A 20,468-nucleotide genomic window follows, 5' to 3' on the forward strand; every position below is an offset into this window, starting at 1 on the left:
TGGAACCTTCTCCAAAATAGATCATATCCTAGGGCACAAAGCAAGCCTCAGCAAATATAAGAAAATAGAAATAATACCATGCATACTATCTGACCACAATGCAGTAAAAGTAGAACTCAACAACAAAAGTAAAGACAAAAAACATGCAAACAGCTGGAAACTAAATAACTCATTACTTAATGAAGAATGGATCATTGATGCAATAAAAGAGGAAATTAAAAAGTTCCTGGAAGTCAATGAAAATGAAAACACAACCTACCGGAACCTATGGGACACAGCTAAGGCAGTCTTGAGAGGAAAGTTTATAGCCATGAGTGCATATATTAAAAAGATTGAAAGATCCCAAATCAATGACCTAATGATACATCTCAAACTCCTAGAAAAACAAGAACAAGCAAATCCCAAAACAAATAGAAGGAGAGAAATAATAAAAATAAGAGCTGAAATCAACGAAATAGAAACCAAAAAAACCATACAAAGAATTAATGAAACAAAAAGTTGGTTCTTTGAAAAAATAAACAAGATCGATAGACCCCTGGCAAACCTGACTAAAATGAGGAGAGAAAAAACCCAAATTAGTAGAATCAGGAATGCAAAAGGGGAGATAACAACAAACACCATGGAAGTCCAGGAAATCATCAGAGACTACTTTGAGAACCTATATTCAAATAAATTTGAAAATCTAAAAGAAATGGACAGATTTCTAGATACATATGATCATCCAAAACTGAACCAAGAGGAAATTAATCACCTGAATAGACCTATAACACAAAATGAAATTGAAGCAGCAATCAAGAGTCTCCCCAAAAAGAAAAGTCCAGGACCTGATGGATTCTCTGCTGAATTCTATCAGACCTTTAAAGAAGAACTGATACCAAGCCTCCTTAAACTGTTCCATGAAATAGAAAGGGAAGGAAAACTGCCAAACACATTTTATGAAGCCAGTATTACACTTATCCCAAAACCAGGCAAAGACACCTCCAAAAAGGAGAACTATAGGCCAATCTCCTTAATGAACATTGATGCAAAAATCCTCAACAAAATAATGGCAAATCGAATTCAGCAACACATCAAAAAGATTATTCACCACGACCAGGTAGGCTTCATCCCAGGGATGCAGGGGTGGTTCAACATACAAAAATCAATAAACGTAATAAACCACATTAACAGAAGCAAAGACAAAAACCACTTAATCATCTCAATAGATGCAGAAAAAGCCTTTGATAAGATCCAACATCATTTCATGATAAAAGCTCTAAGAAAACTAGGAATAGAAGGAAAGTTCCTCAACATTATAAAAGCTATATATGACAAACCTACAGCCAGCATTATACTTAACGGAGAAAAATTAAAACCATTCCCTCTAAAATCAGGAACCAGACAAGGATGCCCACTATCTCTACTCCTATTCAACATAGTACTGGAATTCCTAGCCAGAGCAATTAGGCAAGAAGAAGGAATAAAAGGAATACAAATAGGTAAAGAAACTGTCAAAATATCCCTATTTGCAGACAACATGATCCTATACCTTAAAGACCCAAAAAACTCTACTCAGAAGCTTCTAGACATCATCAATAGCTATAGCAAGGTAGCAGGATATAAAATCAACATAGAAAAATCATTAGCATTTCTATACACTAACAATGAGCAAACGGAAAAAGAATGTATGAAAACAATTCCATTTACAATAGCCTCAAAAAAAATCAAATACCTAGGTGTAAACCTAACAAAAGATGTGAAAGACCTCTACAAGGAAAACTATACACTTCTGAAGAAAGAGATTGAGGAAGACTATAGAAAGTGGAGAGATCTCCCATGCTCATGGATTGGTAGAATCAACATAGTAAAAATGTCGATACTCCCCAAAGTAATCTACATGTTTAATGCAATTCCCATCAAAATTCCAATGACATTCATTAAAGAGATTGAAAAATCTACTGTGAAATTTATATGGAAACACAAGAGGCCACGAATAGCCAAGGCAATACTCAGTCAAAAAACAATGCAGGAGGTATCACAATACCTGACTTCAAACTATATTACAAAGCAATAACAATAAAAACAGCATGGTACTGGCACAAAAACAGACATGAAGACCAGTGGAACAGAATAGAGGATCCAGATAGGAAGCCACACAACTATGAGCAACTTATCTTTGACAAAGGAGCTAAAAATATACGATGGAGAAATAGCAGCCTCTTCAACAAAAACTGCTGGGAAAACTGGTTAGCAGTCTGCAAAAAACTGAAACTAGATCCATGTATATCACCCTATACCAAGATTAACTCAAAATGGATCAAGGATCTTAATATCAGACCACAAACTCTTAAGTTGATACAAGAAAGAGTAGGAAATACTCTGGAGTTAGTAGGTATAGGTAAGAACTTTCTCAATGAAACCCCAGCAGCACAGCAACTAAGAGATAGCATAGATAAATGGGACCTCATAAAACTAAAAAGTTCCTGTTCATCAAAAGAAATGGTCTCTAAACTGAAGAGAACACCCACAGAGTGGGAGAAAATATTTGCCAATTATACATCAGACAAAGGACTGATAACCAGAATATACAGGGAACTTAAAAAACTAAATTCTCCCAAAACTAATGAACCAATAAAGAAATGGGCATGTGAACTAAACAGAACTTTCTCAAAAGAAGAAATTCAAATGGCCAGAAAACACATGAAAAAATGCTCACCATCATCTAGCAATAAAGGAAATGCAAATTAAAACCACACTAAGATTCCACCTCACCCCTGTTAGAATAGCCATCATCAGCAACACCACCAACAACAGGTGTTGGCGAGGATGCGGGAAAAAGGAACCCTCTTACACTGTTGGTGGGAATGTAGACTAGTACAACCACTCTGGAAAAAAATTTGGAGGCTACTTAAAAAGCTGGACATCGATCTACCATTTGATCCAGCAATACCACTCTTGGGGATATACCCAAAAGACTGTTACTCCAGAGGCACCTGCACATCCATGTTTATTGCAGCACTATTCACAATAGCCAAGTTATGGAAACAGCCAAGATGCCCCAGCACTGACGAATGGATTAAGAAAATGTGGTATCTATACACAATGGAATTTTATGCAGCCATGAAGAAGAACGAAATGTTATCATTCGCTGGTAAATGGATGGAATTGGAGAACATCATTCTGAGTGAGGTTAGCCTGGCTCAAAAGACCAAAAATCGTATGTTCTCCCTCATATGTGGACATTAGATCAAGGGCAAACACAACAAGGGGATTGGACTATGAGCACATGATAAAAGCGAGAGCACACAAGGGAGGGGTGAGGATAGGTAAGACACCTAAAAAACGAGCTAGCATTTGTTGCCCTTAATGCAGAGAAACTAAAGCAGATACCTTAAAGCAACTGAGGCCAATAGGAAAAGGGGACCAGGAACTAGAGAAAAGGTTAGATCAAAAAGAATTAACCTAGAAGGTAACACCCACGCACAGGAAATCAATGTGAGTCAATGCCCTGTATAGCTATCCTTATCTCAACCAGCAAAACCCCTTGTTCCTTCCTATTATTGCTTATACTCTCTCTACAACAAAATTAGAGATAAGGGCAAAATAGTTTCTGCTGGGTATTGAGGGGGGGAGCGGGAGGGGGAAAAAAAAAAAAGAAACTAACACCAAGACATTGCCCAAGGGTTTGAGAGCAATGGCCCTTCACTGAATCCAGGATAGACATTGTGGAGAACCCGGGAGGGGGCAGGAGAACTGTCTACATCTTTGCAAAGAATCCTGCTATAGGTCTGACCAAACTCAAGCCAGCTTCTATCATAAGCAGATCCTGAGCCAGGGGCTACATCTAGATGTGTTACTTAATCCTCACAACCCCAAAGTCTTTTAATAAGCATTAGGGGTACAGAGGCTTCGCATTAAACCATAATGAAGTAAACCTAGCCAGGAGGCAAGCACAAAGTAAAATTCTCTACCGAATCCTCACTCACTTTGCCAGTCCATGGTAATTTCTGGAGAGGCAATAGTGTAAATGCCCAGACATCAACACACAGTGTTTCCTTCCATCTCCTCCTTTAGTCTAGTCAGTGGATCCCAAATTTCAGGTATGGATAAGAATTACTGTGTTCATAGTGCTTCTTGTATAATTCAAAGGAATTTTAAAGGAATGTCAAGAATGACTTTTGCCTATACTTACCCAAACTGGAACCCTGTTAACTTTTCCATTACCTACTTCTGTCTTCTTTGTGCCTCTCTTCCCATAGAAGGCTACCATTTTCCACAACCCCAGTTTGGGCCCACTTCTCCATGAGGCCTTCCTGCACATTTTTGCCTATGATCTTATTCCCTCTGCTCCTACAGCTCATGCTCCCTCTCCACTTCTTGGGCACTTGCAGTCCTGCTGCTACCTATACTAGGTATCTTTCTATGTCCCTTTATTCTCTCCCAAACTTAGAGAGCTAAGATTGAGAGGAAAATACAGTCTCTTAAGTATTTACAAGAGCTGGGGGCATGACTCAAGTGGTAGAGTAGCGGCCTAGCAAGTGTGAAGCCCTGAGTTCAAATCCCAGTACCATGCCCAAAAAATAAAGTACTTATAAAAAACGCCTGCTTTTTCAGGCAAGTCATGTTTATACACAGAGAAAACTGATTCTTTAAGAACAACTGTTGTCTCATAGAATGTACACAAGTAGGTCCTAGACCATAATGAAAAACATGTGATGTTTTTGTCAGCTTTGCCCCCTGCTTAGGAAAAGTTGAATGTAATTCCACACCAAAAAGGCAAATTTTGTGAATGAAATCAAAGTTTTAATAAGAAAGGAATGCATCTTTTCCATCTAGAGAAGTCAATGGTGGTCACTTATATAAAAAGAAAATCCTAACAGTCCTAAAATCCTCAGTAGCATGCCTACAGAAGGACAGAATGACTTTGGATTCTTGCCCCTCTTCTTACAGAAGAGGTTAAGTCTGACATGTGGAACTATTTATGTTCCATCTGTTGTTCATTTACTCCACTGGTTGTCCTTCCTTAACCAGCATTTAGGGTGATGGAAAGGTCTTGAAAGGTATTTCAGGAATTCATTTATCAGCAAGAGACTAGGTAGGAGACATCATTATCAGCTGTGGAGAAAATGGAGCAAACCCAGGCAGTGTGAGGCCCCAGAGGGGCTGCTCTGCTCTGCCAGGTGTAGACAAAAAGGGTGGGGATGGGGACAGCCCTGCCTCAGAGTGTGAGCAATGCAACTGCAGCTTTGCCATGGGATCCAGGCCTCTTTCCTAAAACACAGCAATATTCAAAACACAGGACATATTAAAAAAAAAAAAAAAAAAGGAAAATTGGCTTTGGTCAAGCTCCTATGGCCTGGCATCTCATTTCAACAAAAGCACAGGACACTAAGTTCCAGCCCGGAAAAAGAGAGAAAGTATGCTTGTTGGAGGAGAGGTGAGAGGGACTTGACCTCCAGCCCCTGTATGGGATGGGTGATGTTTCTAAAACAGTTCTCACTGGATCCTAATGACTGAGCTGTTTGACATTTTGGATCCCCAAAAGCTCCTTCCTCCTTTTTTCCATGATTGAACTTTAAAGCTGTCATCTCTATGATATCGTGTAAGTCCCGAGCTTCTTTTCAGTTTGGGTTAAAAGAAGGTGCAGCATTCATTTTTTCCAGTCAATATGCAAATAGCTCAGTGACTAAATATCAACTGTTCTGGTGTCTCCTTCCCACAGGATGTGACAGAGACATTAAAGTACAACAAGTCTTCTTTGCCCATGCTATCCCCAGTCTCATAATATGTACACTAAGCCTTCCTTATTCATGGATTTATTACACACAATTTTGACTAAGCATAGTAAAATTAAAAAAAGATAATAAATTTTTTAAAATCAATAGAAATTTCGAGAACCAAAATTTTAAAATTCCCATTCATGCATTCCCCAGCTCAGTGTATGTGAAACCCGTGATTATGTCATATGTGTCTTATTTGTTGTGGGATCACTGAGTGTTTCCTTGTCCTTAATTATGTGAAAGTCTGCCTCCCCCAAAGCAAATAGTGCCCCCCAAACAAGGTAAAAGTGAATGTGCTCAATTGAAGGGATAAAGTGAAAATCTGAAATCTGTTGAAAGGTGGATGTTTTTAGCAAAAGTTGGGTAGCATTGTGGGAAAAACAAATTAAAGATGAGCAGTACAGCATCTGTGCATCAGTGCTGCATTTTTTTCCTCTATGGCAGGCTCCTTGGAACCATATACCTGCAAATACCGAGGATGTCCTGTACTACTTATTCCTGCAGTAGATTAAGTTGTAACCTGAACGACACACCTTCTTGAGAGGCAGAGAGTTGTGTGTGTGTATGTGGAGGGGAGATTAACAAATGAGTGAGCTCTGGAAACAGACACTCCCACTCAATGCTGGGTTGACAAAGGAACTTCAGGACATTAGTCCACATTTCTGTGCCAGTTTCCTTGTCTGAAAATAGAAATACTAATACGGATTGCCTCACTCAATTATGTATGAAGTAATTAATCTATAGTAGATCCTACCCTTATCTATGCTGGATATGTTCAAAGACCCCACCAGACAGGCCTGAAACCCTGGAAAATACCAAACTATGTATACTATTTTTTCCTAATATATACTGATCTACAATAAAGTTTAATTTATAAATTAGACACAGTAAGAGATAAACAATAACTAATAATAAAATAGGTCACTTAATGACAATATACTCTAAAAAAAAGTTATGTGACTGTGATCTTTCTCACCCTCTCAGAATATCTTTTTTTTTTTAATCTTTTCACTTAAATGAAACACTTTATAGCATATCCAAATTGCCAACATCACTCTTTTGGTTATCCAAATTTCTAGCATTCCTACTCTTATGTTTTCAGACCATTATTACATAAAAGAAAGGGAGCAACTTAAACACGAGTACTGTGATAATAATTAATCTCTAATCAGGCAGGTACTAAGTAACTATGTTGTATATACAACATAGATACATTGAACAAAAGGAAAATTCTTGTCCTGGGTGTGATGGAACAGGACAGTACAAAATATCATCATGCTACTTATGAATTCTTTGTTTCTGGAATTTTCCATTTAATATTTTGGGCTACTGAAACTTCAGAAAGCAAAATTAATGATAAGGGGTACCTAGTTGACTGGATTTAGAACAGTGAGTATCTCAGCATAGGAAGTCCTCAGGAAATGTTAACTAATTAGCATTAGTACTTTGTTACAGGTGAGCATTAGAGTAGGTGATTTTATTATCTCCAGGCTAGAACTACTCAAAGTGTGACCCATAGACCACTACCCATCTGTAAACTGTTTGTTACCAGACTGCAACATAGTTATTATAGAATTTGAAATTAAGAAAATAAGAGCTTAGAACATTTATAGCAACTTGACATTGCTGCAATATTCAAGTGCATGACCAATAGACATTGCATGTCTTGTTTTATTTATTTCATTATTGCAAAAGACTGAGCATCTTCATTGCCTCTCTTGTCAGGGCTTAATAATTTTCTTCCAATTACAAGAATCCCTCTCAATGCTTTTACTTCTCCGTATCTGGAGTACAGATTCTTTAAATCAACTATGTCTAAATCCCAGTTCTTGCATGTGCACATGGTAGGAGACTTGCTCTCCCTCAGTACACATGCTTTAAATACTGCAGCAGGAGGAGGGATTTTATACTTCTCCTCAGCTTTGATCAGGAAAAATGGATCTTCCAGATTTGGTACCAACTGCACAGACTTCCTTCTCCTTCTTTCAAGGTCAAATGTCCACAGTGGGCATCAGTCACATAGAATTTTAGCACTTGAATTTTTCATACCCATTCTCTATGGGCTACACTGCTCAATACGATGCTTTTAGCAACCCAGTGATAAAGTATTATTAATCCCATTTTTATTTGACAAAAATGAGACCTAGAGCTATAAAGAGATTTGCTATATCACTAATAAACAGGAAATTGGAACCCTGAACTTAGGTCTACCCCTGTCAGTTCAAGATCTATTCATTTCCCCACAACCATTTCCTGTTTTGCTTTGTTTGTTTGTTTTCATGTGGTGCTGTGGCTTGAACTCAGCCTTCACACATGCTAGGCAACCACTCTACCACTGAGCTTCATCCCCAGCCCTTACCCTCTGAACCCCCTTTTAAAGATCTTGTGTAAATGAAATAAAGATCTTATGTAAATGAAATAAACAATGGAAGACCTTACTCTTCAGTGAAATTCTACCACTGGTGTCACCATGTTCTGAACTCCATGTAACTGGGCATTTGCTCATCTCTGCTTTTTCCCACTGAGCAGGTCAGAGACAGAACATAGGACCTAGGCTAGGCACTGTCCTTTACCTTCATATTCAAGCACCATTACTCATTGCAGTCTCCAAACAGAAGATAGCACTGTGGAGCTAGGGGATCATCTCTGTCATTCTTATGATGATTGATGGCCTAAGAAATTGCTGAAGAGTAAGGAAAATAACATCTTAAGAATTTAGGACCCCGATGTGGATCTGGTCCATCACATTTTCCTACTAACAAGCTTAACTCTGCTGGAGTGAGAACCCTGGACATGGGATCGAAACCAAGATTGTCACATGTTAACTAATAGCATTTTACTTTGATTTAAAGAGCCAGGAAGAGAGGCTGCCAATTTCCCCACCCCTGCCAGCTTTATAGTCTCATCTCCCAGCTTAGAGAGAACAGCAAACTGCCCGGGGCCAATTTGTTTCTTAGGGGAGTCCTAGCTCACACGAGAGGGAGGTAATTAGGCCTCCCGCTGGGCGTCTCTAGAGGTAGTTTTTAAAACTTTGCTTTGGCAGCAGAGACCAGAAACTATCCAGATTGGAAATCATCTGAGCCTCTTGTAACGTGGCATGTTGAGTTAAGGCCAAGTTAATATTTAAGGGATTATAGAATTCTGGCAAAGATTTCTGTAATATCACCTCTGGAGTTAAAAGTGACAAATGGAAAAGAAATAGCAACCCCCTGCATGAGCCCAACCCACGGCCCTCCCTCCCCCACAAACAACACCCACAGGACCAGTGGCTCCACCAGCATGTCACATTTGCGGTATCTTCTGCTCTAGGAGGAAAGTAGGGGAGTTTATCTTTGTTTTTAAAGATATTCTTCTCTCCTATCATTTCATATTATATTTTAAAAACAAGAAGAGAAGAAGTATAGGCAGAGGGAATATTATTACAACCCCAATCCCTCTATCTACCATTTCCTGACTTTCTAACTTACTGGAATCACAATTTGTCCTACCTCCCAGGTAAAATGGGGCATGCCCAGGTGGATTTACGGCCAGCAAGAGAAAGTCCTCTTTTAAATCACCTTGAGGCTTTAGTTGCTCTGTGAGTCTTCATTGCTATCACTGTTCCTTGATTTTTGTACTCTACAAGTCTCTAAATAACAAAAACCAGGGAAATTGTAAGAGAGAGTCTTTGTGAAGACAATTCCTCTCATTAGTAACACTCATCTGCCTCATGTCTAGAGATCATTTTTTAGCCCATTTTTTTTGTTTCGGTTGCTCATTTTTGCTCCTTCACTCTTATTTGTTCTCTTGAAAATTCTTCATTTTGCTCTTACTTTTGCTCCCCACTTCTCGCCACATTTCATATTTAGCAAATAACATTGTGCCTCCCGCCACAACAGATGGGTCATGCCTTGTGGGCTTCTGGTAGACCTCAGTAGGCAACAGTGGGGCAGGCTGACTTCAGACACCAAAGTGGTCTTAATTCACTTACCCCACAAACATTCCAGGTTCTTATGTGTGCCCAGCACTGTGCAAACATAAAGAAACAAGGACAAGCAGTGCAGTCCCTGCCTGCTGTACATCAGGGGTGTACCTCAGATTGAATAAATAAAAACAAAGGATAGCGGTTGAATTTCAGATAAAGAACAATCATTTTTAGTCTTTTTAGTATAGCAATTTTTGCATTGTACATTTTTAGTATGTCCTCTCCCAGGGGGACATACTAAAAATATTAATAAATAATAGAATATATAAATAAATGTGATGTGAAATATTAAGAATACATACTCAAAATATTTCATAAAAATACAATACATGCATAAGATATTTTATTTTATAAAAATACTTAAAAATATATATGTATTTTAACAATATTAAATACACTTTTAAAATATTTGTTGCTTAACGGAGATTCAGATTTGATAGAGTGTTTTGTATTTTACTGGCAACCCTGCTATAGAGGAACCCAATCTGACCTGTTGAGATCAGTAGTTGTTTAAGGATAACCCATAACTTCTCTCATGCCCAGGATATCCTCTAATGAATTATTGAGCCTGGGGGACGTGTGTGTGTGTGTGTGTGTGTGTGTGTGTGTGTGTAAATCCCCTGAGTTTGTAGCCAAACTGTTCAGAAGTATGGGTAACCCAGGGACCCCATACTTGGAACTAGCATCTGAAGCATCTGAAGCAGGGTGGTCCATGGAGTTGGATGCTAACTCCAGATCGTTAGTGATAGGATTGAATTGAATGGTAAGTCACCTACTGGGGTCCAGACAGTTGGAGAACTAGATAGTATGAGAAAAAAACAAGCCATATATTTGGTCTCAGAAGTGTGAAGAATAAGAAACACAATTTTACCTTTGTTTTATGAGGAAAGAATACTACCATCATGTCTTATGACTGACAGTGATTATTAAATAAAAATGAAAGTAATTCTCGGCCAGCTCAATATTAGAAGACAGGTCAAAGAAAATAAATGTATATTACATTTCCATAAAAACTCACCAGCTCGTTTAAGCACCAGAAAGCTATTTCTACAACTTGCCATACACAGGCTCTTACTTTATCTAAGGCACTGTTTGCCCTCTCAGGGGGTCAAAAATTATTTCACAAATGGCCCTGCCTTAGAGGAGGTAATTTTAATGACCGAGAGAGTCATTAAACTCCACTCTAAAATATATATGAAACTACTAATATTATTTATGGAAAATCTTCTTTCTCCAACATCTTAAAATTCAGAAAGATTTTTCTTTCTTTGATAATGAAACTGTTACACTGATTTCTATAAAATTAACAAAGTCATCAATTCCCAGAATTCGTGTGAAATTTTCTTATTCTGTCAATATTCATATAAATACATTAGCACATGTAAATTTTCTAGAAGATGTGTGTTATAAATTTCATATAATAAAGGAGAATGGTGGAGGGGGTGAATTCAAGTACAATACATTGGAAGAACTTTCATAAATGCCACAATGTACCCCCACCCAGCATAACTATATATATATGTAAATATATATATATATATATATATAGTTCTAATAATTCTAATTATATATATAATTAGAATATGGTAGATGAACATAAAAACTGCTTTTTATTCTCGGAAAGTTTCAAAAAGTATTTCTAATGCAAAGTTGACATAAGAACCAAAATTTCTAAACTTCCTGCAGCATAAGTTAAACAGAAGCAATTTCAAAGACCTATGTCCACAGTAGATATTCAATAAATATTTGTTAATTGACTAACAAAATTTATCAGTCCTGAATAAAAGGTAGTTTAAAAAGGAGAATTGTTGTTTGACCAGCCTCCAATGCAATAATTTCTGTTCCCTTAGGATAAAAACCAGTGCTGAAGTTGAATTCCCTGAGAAAATGGGAGAAGCCAAGCTCACAGCAGCTGAAAATGAAGACCATGAAAAGCTTCAGGTTAAAATCCAGGCTTTTGAAGACAAAATAAACGCTGAGCTCAATACCCCTGGCTCAATCAGAAGATATAGTTTGGGCCAAGTTTCTAAGGAAGAAAGAAAAAACATCAGATTTAGCAGGTGTAAATTTTGTTTGGTTAGTTTTTTGAAGTTTGTACTTCATGTTTGCTACTGGTTTTGTTATTCTGGTGTTTTTGTAGCCACCCAAAGCACCATCCTTTCAATGGTGAAATATTATCCAGGGTAGTCTCATTATGCAAAGACACTCACTATTGTAGTTGGGGAATACAAGTGGAAAGCAAACCTATGGCTTAGGTTTGTTGAACCACTTGTTGAATATAGGCATATGTTAATTTTAGGAATGACTTTCAATAGCTTCTCTTGCTTTCTGATGAAAAATTAGAAGCAAAAATAGAAAAAGAATAGAAACATGTTAAGTCCATTTTGCAGCTAGTTTTGCCATGAAACTCTTAAGTCCTTGATTTTTTATGTGACCTCAATTTTCAAAGGTGTGATTATTGCACAGCATGGTAGTCTCCATTTCATCAAGTCTTGACATTTTCACACCCCGGAGGAAATAACTTTTTTGTCCTAGTGTTATTGTTTCTTTCTCTTGCTAAAGAATGATAACACAGCTTCTTTTGACCTTTGAATTATAGGTCAAAAAGCTTGGCTTTGCACACTGTGCTCACAAAGGGCATGAGTTCTGATGACGGGGAAGATGAAGAGAGTACAGGAGTGCCAGTCAGTGTCTCTCTTTCAGAAATAAACCCACTGCACCTAAGAAGTGACAAATTGCACTGTAAGACAGACACCCCTGGATCACAGCTGAGAAATTCTTCAGTTTCACACCCAAGTATTGTACAGATAGAATCAGAGAGTTTGCCAGAAACAGTTAAAGAAAACCTCCAGGAGGAAACTCCGGAGACAGCCACAAGTCCTGTAGAGTACCAAGATAAGCTCTACTTGCATTTAAAGGAAAACTTCAGTAAAGTGAAAGCATATGCCATGGAAATTGCAAAGAAGATTCCGATCCCAGATCAGTGTACCATTGAAGGTAAGTGCTTTGGACTTCTCAAACAAGAAATTTCAGATGTCAATGAAAAATAAAGACAAAAACCTCAACTCACATCGATTTCCATACTCTTTAGTTGGTCTTTTGCAAAAATGATGGTATTGAAAACGCCTTATGTTGTCTTATTTTTTTCAGTGAAGTTGATCTTCTTGTTGATTACCATTTGAACCTATTTAAGAGTATCTAAGTCCACTGATTCTCTGATTTTTGCAAACCTTCATGATACATTGATTCTTGTTTCATGACCCCAACATCCAGAAAAATCCTGGAAAGAAGTCTGTGATCTTCAATCAGGCTGTAAGGGGAGGGGTCCAGCTAGTGACATTTCTATCCTTGTCACTATGCATGGAACCATGAACAGCTCTGAGTTTCAGCTCCAAGAGATTTTTCTTTTATTCAACAATTGTGCCAAGCACTGTGCCCTGAGGCAGTCAAGATTCAGACACCTAATGGACAATCCTGACCTCTTAGAGATTTGAGGTCAGAAAGAAAATGGCAAAATATTAGTCAAGAGGCAATGTAGGAGGTCAGGAGCCAGTCAGAAAACAAAGGGCAAAGTAAAAATAGGATGTCAGGGACCAGACCTCCCTCTCTCAAGGAGCATAATTTTATTTATTTGGTTTTATTTTTTATTGTTATGCTAGGGGATCATTGGGGTAATGTATTTGATAAATTCTTACAATATATCAAATATATAATACTTCAATTTGCCCCCTCCATTATTCTCCTTTATCTCCCCTCCCCCCATTCCTGAAATAGTTTCAACACGTCTCATTTTTCCATTAGAAGCACAATTTTAGGTGGCACCAGAAACTATGAAATTTTAAGTAATGACAGGATCAGAAACAGTGTCTTAGGCAAAAGGAATAATTAGTAATATTGTTTCACTTTCTAATTACAATTTTGATATTTTAAAAATCTGTTCATCACAGATTTTTTTGCATTACTTTAATTTTTTTAAATATTATTTATCTTGATTACTCTACCTGGCACTCTTTTATATTTTGGAGGAGATGATGGGTTTGAAACATGAGTGGTTTGAACTGGTTTGGATGTCTCAATTAGAATTTTTCTCTAGCAATTCTTAGGCAGCAGACACGTTCTTCCTTTGAGACAGTGTTCTGGGAGACATACTATTTTTTCACACGCAATAGCCTTCACAGAGAAAGTCAGATAGACCAACCTACAGAAAGAAACCTAGCAGAAGGAGAGTGATCCAATTCATAGCTGTACACTGGTTCTCAGGTTTAGGCACTAAGAGGGTCCAGTTTCCCATACTCTCTTGTCCATCCCTCTTCTCACTTCAAGTCAGAGGGAAGAAATGTATACTGATGCTAACCAGGGGAAAAGGAGGCTCAAGTAATTGGAAATAATGAATATGAATATTTACCATATCTGTGTAGAATCTGACACTTTTAAAAGTGTTTGCAATAATTTGATTAGCCTTTTTAAAATTCTTTTTTAAATGGTAAAAATAAAAGCAATGTTGCTCATATTCAAATATAAGTTTTAAGTAAAGAAGAGTATCAGAACCTGGGAATATCTAAAATCAATAAAGCTCAGTCAAATTCTTTACAATTGCTTATTTTGCTAATAATCTAAATATATAATGCACAGGTTGTAGAATTTAATGGAAGAGAGGTTTAATGAATTTCCTACTTCGATGGAGGGAATCTATAGAAAGGATAAAATTAGACACATTTTCACTTGCTGGAGTAACTTACGCATTTGTTCATTTAAGTTTGGCCTAAAATGTGAAATGTTTACTGTATGATGAGTTTTAATCTTGTGAAAATGTGGAGGAAATCCTGCAGAGTTATTTCAAGCACTTACTTATCAAAAACATGTATGTCTTATTGCCTTGAATTTTTGAAGAGTTAAAAATTAGTTTTAGACTCAACTTAATAGTTTGGATGTTTTTCCAAAATATTGAATGAATCTATTATCTTTACTTTAAAAAAAGAAAAAGTAAAGTATTTTCTTTTGATAGTGATGTTTCCTACCAGAGATGACCTGGAAAGGAGTGCATTTTTTTTTTTAGTTGACATTTTGGAATTCATTCATACTTTTGCAATTTCCTGGGAAATTCCTTACACAGGGATATGTGTAAGGAATGAACGATTTATGTGACTCATTGTTAATATATCCACTAAGAAAGGACTCAGACTGGTTGCAGGGAGGCACATGGTTATTATTTCAGAGGTTGTGTAAACCATTCAGCAAACGCCAACAGTCATCTGGCTGACACAATTCAGGCTTAGAAATTGTGTCATATTGAATATGCTGCTGGTATAAAAGAAACATATTTCATTTTATTAATGCATTATGAAACATAATCAAGAAACAAAGAGAAGCAAAAGCAAAATCAGTTCTGCAACATTTAAAGAGACAAATAGTCCCAGAAAAATAACAAAAAAGAATAATTTTGAATCTGTTTTAAAGGTCGATACTGTATTTCAAAAATTCTCTAGGCATCAGGTTGATCCATAGAAAACACTAATCTTCTGCAATCTACAAAAACATCAGTTTCACATGGTTCAATCTAACACTTCAGGAATAAGCATTGTTGAAAGACTAGGAACCTCACCAGTCACTGTACGTACCATAGAGCTCTGTATGAGGTGAATCAAGGTCACAAATAGCATTCTTAACCCCAGCCAGCCATCTATTATTGCCTGATATTGATCACACTGGGGACAAGCAGTGGAAGACAAATGGATTGGTGCAAATCTATCCCCATGTCTGGAAAAAATGCCAAACCCCAGGTCTTATTAAGGTCGGGGATGAAAAAGCCTGTTATTCCCAGGTCAGCACTCCTCTCTTGAGCCTGGGAGGCCTCTGTTTCTGGTGCAGGTTTACTAACTGAAAGGTACACATTCATAAGCAGAGCCATGGTCTAATGTCACTGCTTGATTACATTTATATACAAGACCAGAAGAATTGAGCACATCTGGCCAAAAGACATTTTTAAAAGTTTCAATCATTTGTATTTGTTTATGTGAACAGAAATGATTAGAGGTAAACACAGACACACACACACACACACACACGTGATATTAAAGTAAATCTTTGAAAATCTGGCCCATCAATGGAGTTCTATAAAGGATGATATAAAAACTTGTAAGAACCCATCAACGTTACTTTGGTTTGCTTTGAAGTATTTCTTGATTGGGTGAAAATACATTCCATCTGTACAGCATATCAACAACCCTGACTTGCAGGAAGTTAATTTTTAAGCTAGTAAGATGGTCCTTTCTCTAATAGACCTACATAAACTGATTCATCTAGATATCAACAACCATTTTCATACTTAATTACAAAAAAAGTTTCTTATTGAATATTGATAACTAAATGCAATGGATTTGCAGCCTGATGAGCACAAAGCAAAACAAGCACAGTCAAGAAATCAGAGTGAAGAAAGATGTATTAGCTGCAATAGGTAAGGTGAACACAGGAATTACTTTCAGAGCAATGCCCTCCTTGAATGGAGGATGTGTGGAGATTTTCTTTGGGGAGCCTACATGTATTCATATAGGAAAGCACTCAGGGCAGACATGTTCCTGAGCGTGCTCAGTTAAGGAGCACACTCCTGAGTGTGCTCAGTTTAAGGTCATAGCTCAAGAAGGAAAGATGGAAGACACATTTTGGGGGCATGCTTGGCTCCAGTCATGGAGCACATGTCCAGAAGGTTAAAATGGTGAATAGGGATATTTGGGGCGTGTTCAGCTTGTGTCATAAAGATGGTGAGCAGGAAAACCTCTGGACATGCTCAGCTTTCATCATGAAGTTTTAGATGAATAAAAGGAAAAGAGATTTCAAAGGTGCGTTAGTAGGAGTTTACCCCAGAGGTGCCTGTCTTGCTTAGTGACTGACACATCCTGGGGGTGCTAACAATGCACATCCACTTAGTGGTTCTTAGGTAACAATATTTTTCATAGATTAGCATGAGACTAAAATCATTGTCTTCTTGTAGGAAGCTGTAAAATTTGTAGCCAAAGAATTTGAAGACTTTTTCACAAAATTGGAGAGAGAAAAATCAACATAGGAAGATGTTACTTTTCCCTAGAGCTTCATTTCATTGAGGTGGTTCATTGAGCCCTTTTTCTGAAGGACACTTACTAGGGAAAACTAATTCTAATTTCTAGGGAAGTTTTTTGATTCTTTGTAATTTATCTTGTTATGTGCTGGTCTGAAGTGCTGTGGGCTGGTGTCATGGGTTCTTGCCTTCACAGGCCAGAGAACTGTCTCTTGAGGCAGCTGATTGACTCATGAGACAAGGCCAGTATACAAAGTAGGATTTATTAGCAAGAAAGGAAAGGTTACAGCTAGAGCAGTGCAACGGAGCCTGAAAACCAGTGGCTCCCCACTCAGGTGAAAGCTGGGCTTTTTATGGACATTTTAACTCTGGGTTTGGGTAGGGGTTACATGGGTTCTTTTCATTTGCCATAGATTCACTGGCTTTCTTAGGTAAACTGATTTGTTTGCCCCTTATTGGGGGAGGGGAAACAATCTTAAGAGCATTTTGCTCTTCAGCCCTGTGGCAGATTTATGAGACCCTGTATCTCCTCTTCAGGATGCAGGAATGTAGATTTATAACTCCTTCTCAGGATGCAGAAGTCATAGTGCTCTCCAAGGGGAGATGGGACACTCACTCATCTGCCTTAGGTTTCCAGAACCAACAAGTTCCTCCTCTGAGACAAGTACCAACTGCTGTTGGGGAGAGGGAGCAGTGACTCATCTAGCTGATACATGCTGACAATGGGGTGATGGCGGGGGGGAGAGGGTATAGGGGAGGGGGTACTTGTCTCAGGAGTTGACCTGTATAGTCTCCAGGGGCCCCAATAGAAAGGGGTGGAGGGCTCATGCATAGGCAGAGATGAGTGTTCCTTGACTAAGAACTGGAGTTTGATCCATTGGACCTGTTGAGATATGAATCTGGAGAGAGCATTTACTAAACAAGGCCCAAATAGGAGTATTAGAAGGAGCATATAAAGGGTCTGGTAAGGGCTGGATATCTAGGGATCTGGATTTTGCAAAATCCCAAGAAAGCTCCAAGCCGCTTTATGGTCTGGGGGAGAGGGGAAACGGAGGATTGGGTCAATTCACTTATGACCAGGGAACAGGTCTGTCCTTTAAAGATCATGCCTAGGTAGGTGACCTGAGGGAGGCTTAATTGAGTCTTCTCCTTAGAGACTTTGTATTCTCGGGAGGCCAGAAGGTTTAAAAAGGACTCAGATGCCCTGGAGATGAGGGGCTCTGTGGCTCTGCACAGAAGTAAGTCATCAACATATTGAAGAAGGGTGGCCTTTGGGTAGTGCCAATTTAATAAGTCTCCTATTAGGGCCTTCCTGAAAAGATGAGGGCTGTCTCTAAACCCTTGTGGCAAAACTGTCCAAGTTAGTTGCTGTGAAGGATTTGTGGGATCTTCAAAGGCAAGCAGAGGCTGACTGTCAGGATGCAGAGGAATGCAAAAGAAAGCATCCTTTGTAATATTGGGCTTTTGAGGGTGTTTGAGCCAATAGAGTATAGGGAATGGGAACAATTGGGTGGAGAGAAATGACTGCTTCATTAATGAGCTGGAGGTCTTGAACCAACCTCCATTTGTTTGGCCCCTTGCCAAGAATAGGAGTATTGTAGGAGCTAGAGCAAGTAATTAGTAGCCCTTGTTTTTTAAAGGATTTTATGACAGGTAAGAGGCCTCATTGTCCCTCAGGCTTGAGGGGATACTGTTTTTGATGTGGAAACTGTAAGGAATCTTTGAGTTTTATTTGAACTGGGAGGGCCATTCTGGTTCACCCTACAGTCATTCCATCAGTCCACACTGTGGGATCTACTTGTTCCTGAAGAAGGGGGTAGCACAGTTAGTCGCCTGGGGGGAGTCGAATTCGAGCCTTTAGTTGAGATAGTAAATCCTATCCCAGCAGGGACACTGGAGTTTCAGGGACTATGAGAAAAGAGTCACAGAATTGGAGGTCTCCCCAAGAGCAGGCCAGAGGGTGAGTAAAATAGTGCTCAAGGGGCTGGCCAGTTATGCCCCCAAGGATAACCTTGTTACTGGACCAGGGAGCAAGAGAATGGTAAGACAGAGAAATGGGCTCCACTAAATAGGAGGAAAATGACCTTTCCCTTTTCTACTATTATGGCTACCTGAGGGTCCTCAACATTGATGCTAAGAAGTGGAGCCTGGACAGGAGGCCCCAGGACCCATCATAGGGTCCCCTGCTTTCCATCTGGAGACTGGGAACTTAGACCTCCAGTCTAAGTCTTTGTAGAGAGGACAGGGTCCTGGTGGGGCTGGGGCTGTCTCCCAGGCTGTCCCCCTTTTGGGCATTCTCTGCAGAGTCCTCCTGTCCACAATAGTAGCAACCTCAGGGTATAGGCCCCATTGGGTGGGGCTCTCCCTGAGAGCTGCGATGAGGTCATAGTGTCTTTTATCCTTTTCTCTCCTTTTAGTGAGTTCCCAGTTATAGTATACAGACAGGGCTGGTTGCATTAGTTGGTCCAATGACTTTTTCCTTTAGCCACAGACTTTTGGAGTTTTCTACAGATATCTGGGGCTGACTGAGTTAGAAATTTATCTTTGAGGAGAACCTCTCCCACCTGTGACTCAGGGTCCACCATGGTATGCTTTCTGATAGTGTCCTTAAGACTCTGTAGAAAAGTAAGGGGGTTTTCTTCAGGGCCTTGTTGTACTACAATCACCTGGGACTAGTTTAGAGGTGTGACTTTTCCCTTTTTAGCCCTTCTACTATAAGGTGGATGAAGTGGCATTGACACCATTCATCTTCCTAACCATTTTGATTCCAGTGTGGATCTTGTGGGCACAGGCACATTCATTCCCTAATTTCCAGGTGCCACAGGTGTTGGGGCTCATTGTAGATGGAAATCATCCCCAACCTGAGTGGCCTGGGCCAGGACCCACTGCTTTTCTAATGAGGAAAGAGTCTGGTCTAGTAGAACCATAATATCCTTTCATGCCAATTCAAAGGCTTGGATCACAGAGATAAAGGCTTGGATGTATTGGTCTGGGGCATCAGTATAGCTGCCCAGATCTTTTTAAATCTCCCTTAGATCTGATAACTGGGAGGGAACATAGACTTGTCTTCTTTCCACCACTGCCTGTTGAAGGGGGAAGCATCCATTAGGAGGTTCTGACTATTGGGGTGGCTTAGAAGGTAGGGCAGAGGGTGGAGCAGTAGGGACAGGGGCCTTGTCATTGGTAAGGGACTTTTCTGGTCCTCCTTCCCCATGTTTATCCTTTGACTTACAAAGAATGGCCAGTGTTTGAGTATCTAGACAGCAATTATGGAATCATTCTGGGTGTCTCAGCAATAAAAGCAAAGCTATACATAGAGGACCTCAGTCCACTTTTCCTCCCTTTTACAGAAAAGGTCTAATTGGAGTATGGTATTATAAGTTAAGGAACCTTGTGAAGGCCATTTCTCTTGGTCACCCAAGGGATGCTGAAGCCAGGCCTCAGTACAAAGAAAGATGAGGGTTTTTTTCTTGAGATTAATAGGGTCAAGGTCCTTCCAACATTTCAGTAGACAGGCCAGCGGAGACCACTTGGGTACTGAGGCTGGAAGACTAGAAGGAGTGGGTCCCATCTAGAAGAACTTGTCAGACTCCCCTTTTGTTGGCATCCTGACTGGAGATCAGACTTAAGTAATGAGGGCAGGTGTTCTTGTCTCATGACTTCCTTCGCCATCCATAACCAGGACCGAAGGAAG

General features: G+C 39.1%; 1 protein-coding gene and 1 long non-coding RNA gene across 11 annotated transcripts in view; one reads left to right on the plus strand and one right to left on the minus strand.

Moving 5' to 3' along the window:
* Positions 1-20,468, plus strand: part of Veph1 (ventricular zone expressed PH domain containing 1) — a 297,471-nt gene that overhangs the window by 161,377 nt on the left and 115,626 nt on the right. For 9 of the 10 annotated variants that reach the window (XM_074073910.1, XM_074073906.1, XM_074073909.1 and 6 more), the window contains 2 exons: positions 11,574-11,783; positions 12,323-12,720. In XM_074073910.1, the coding sequence (XP_073930011.1) occupies positions 11,574-11,783; positions 12,323-12,720 (608 nt within the window). Of the gene's footprint in view, positions 1-11,573; positions 11,784-12,322; positions 12,721-20,468 lie in introns of those variants that run through there. The other variant, XM_074073913.1, reaches the window with a different exon arrangement.
* Positions 1-20,468, minus strand: part of LOC141423304 (uncharacterized) — a 47,681-nt gene that overhangs the window by 16,597 nt on the left and 10,616 nt on the right. The gene's annotated exons all lie outside the window — the stretch shown is intronic.

This window comes from Castor canadensis, chromosome 5 (assembly GCF_047511655.1).
Source record: "Castor canadensis chromosome 5, mCasCan1.hap1v2, whole genome shotgun sequence".
NCBI lineage: Eukaryota > Metazoa > Chordata > Mammalia > Rodentia > Castoridae > Castor > Castor canadensis.